Below are 2,268 nucleotides of genomic sequence, written 5' to 3' on the forward strand. Positions count from 1 at the left end.
AAAAAAGAGCGGAAACCCTTGATGTTATCAAAACTTTAAGGCAGATAGGTTAAGACAATGGCAGCAAGTATCAAAACCAGAAGTAAACTTAGGTGCCAAACTAGTCTTGGGATGGTAAAGAGACTTTTAAAAAAATAAATGTAGTCTATGGAGATATGAGCTTTCATATCTTCTCTGGTTGACCTCTGCTGATGTTTCATAAAATACCTAATAGGGTTAAACTTCCACCCTTTAAAAGTGTCCCTGCCCCTCTCATTGGAGATTTCTCTACTATCTGTTTCATTTTTTTTATTGATGCTTAGGAAGGCGATGTGGAAAATATTAGTGACTATGCTGTGCGTGGTTTGGAAGGCGGCAGGGTTGAGCGTGCCGGCCGCAGAGATAGAAAATACGTTGAACCAAAGGGAGTTTGACGTGCTCTGCAGTTTCTTAAATTTGACACTGAGAATACACGAGTGGGTGGAGAAAGAGAGACTCACAGCCGAGGTTGCAAACGACTTCGACAGTTCCGCGATGAAAGTCTTGTACGGTAGTGACAGCGATGGCTCCCTTAATTGGACTGGAAAAGAAAAACGAGAAGCTGACTGTGGGTACAGTGGCATACTCGAAAACGTATTTGGAGGCAAAGCGTTAGCGCTTGACCTTCTGTGTCTTTGCAGACCCAGCGGAACCGGTGACCACCAAAAAAATCTGTGCTACGAAGCCAATGCATGGTATAGTCCTGACGAAAGTTGGGGAAACAACACGAGAGCCGAAGAGAGTTGGGAAAAAATCAAGCAAAAGTGCATCGAGCATAATAATATAGAAAGCATCGGTCTTGAATCATTAACCACAACCGTCCAAAATCTTAGGAAAAAACTGAATGAAATGACCGAGAAAACAACAGAGAGGGAAACTAAGCGCCTCGGACACGGGTATGAGCCAATCACCAAATCTTGTGGAGGGTCTGGCAGTGCAAATAACACCCCATGTGTTTTCTATAAAATGGAAGGCGGAGGAGCAAATCAAGTCAAAATTGAGTGGTTGACACAACTAGAAGACCTTGTCAAAAGGTTGAAAACCCCTAAAAAGGAAAATGCACAAAAAGTCAACAAAATGCCACCGCAGGAGCAGAGGGAACCGCCTATTCCAACAAGAGGCTCACCACCCCGTCAGTCACCCCCGGAAATAAAGGTACAACCAGAGGAGGATCCATCTCCCGGGCAACGTCCCAAGCAATTTCCCTCAACGGCAACTGATGGCAATACACCAATGGCACCCAACACAAGTGCAGCTACACAAAGCACCACCGACCCTGACTCGGTTCCTCTTGGTGAAACAAGAACCAATCACTCACTCCAACCCTCACACCAGCCACTTCGGCCGAAAAATGTCGCTCAGGCTATTTCACCGTTGGTGGTGTTTTTGCTCTTTCTGCTGTGACACACAACATCATATGTGGCTCCACTGCGCCAATACTAACACTAATGGTAATAATAGTGGATTTCTTTTTGGTATAGTTGACGGCACAGCAACTGTTCCTAGTTTATTTCCAAGAATAATGCTTGTCCTGTAACGTTTACGGTGTGTGCCCCATTGTGAATTGAAGCCTTGGATTTTCCGTCTGAACTTAATCCTAATGGAGTAGGATGCTGTCGCTTTTTTTCTCTTACCTGAGCAGGGTGCTAGACCCTGGTGCTGAGTTGATATAGCTATCGAGGGACACAAACGGTATTTAGCTTCAGTTGTGCCTTGAGGGCTGTGAGTGCTAGTGTTTTTGAAAATAACAATCGGAGGCGACAGGAATGTTGAATGGATTTTAGGAGTGGTGACGTCAGAATGGTATAAAGGGGAGGGAAGGGAAAACAATAATGCAGGGGTTGAGGAAGATAGTGGAGAATACAGATGAACCTGGACAGGTAATAGATGCAAGTTATTTAAACGAAGTAAGAGTGTCTAATCATGTTGTGAATGCATCATTGTCAATTGGACAAGTGTTGAAGGATCTGGTAATGGTGTTTGAACAAACAGATGTTAAGGCAAATGGTTGTTGTCTTGTGAAGGAGAAAGCTGTCTATTCAGAAGAGGGAAATGAATCTGTGAGTGGTGGAGTAAATGGCCATTAGAACGACACGGTGGAGTCTCCAATGAGCTGTAGTATGTCCTTCACTGAAGATATGCCAAATGACGGTATATTGGTTACACAAATAATTATACAACTAACTGGTTGAATTTACAGCCAATAACAATATGGAAAGCTGGATCATGGGTACGGAAGATGTTGCAAAT

General features: G+C 43.7%; 2 pseudogenes across 2 annotated transcripts in view; both read left to right on the top strand.

Annotated features, from left to right (window-relative positions):
* The first annotated feature begins 198 nt into the window (after nt 1-198).
* Nucleotides 199-1,422, top strand: TEOVI_000604400:pseudogene (annotated as a pseudogene). Its single transcript has one exon. A coding segment is annotated over exon 1 (1,224 nt).
* A 273-nt stretch (nt 1,423-1,695) lies between these two features.
* TEOVI_000604500:pseudogene overlaps nt 1,696-2,268 on the top strand; it is an 894-nt pseudogene continuing 321 nt past the window's right edge. The window contains 4 exon segments of the mRNA in view: nt 1,696-1,767; nt 1,770-2,183; nt 2,186-2,203; nt 2,206-2,268. Coding sequence covers nt 1,696-1,767; nt 1,770-2,183; nt 2,186-2,203; nt 2,206-2,268 — 567 coding nt within the window.

This window comes from Trypanosoma equiperdum (assembly GCF_001457755.1).
Source record: "Trypanosoma equiperdum strain OVI genome assembly, contig: ctg_1900, whole genome shotgun sequence".
Classification (NCBI taxonomy): domain Eukaryota; phylum Euglenozoa; class Kinetoplastea; order Trypanosomatida; family Trypanosomatidae; genus Trypanosoma; species Trypanosoma equiperdum.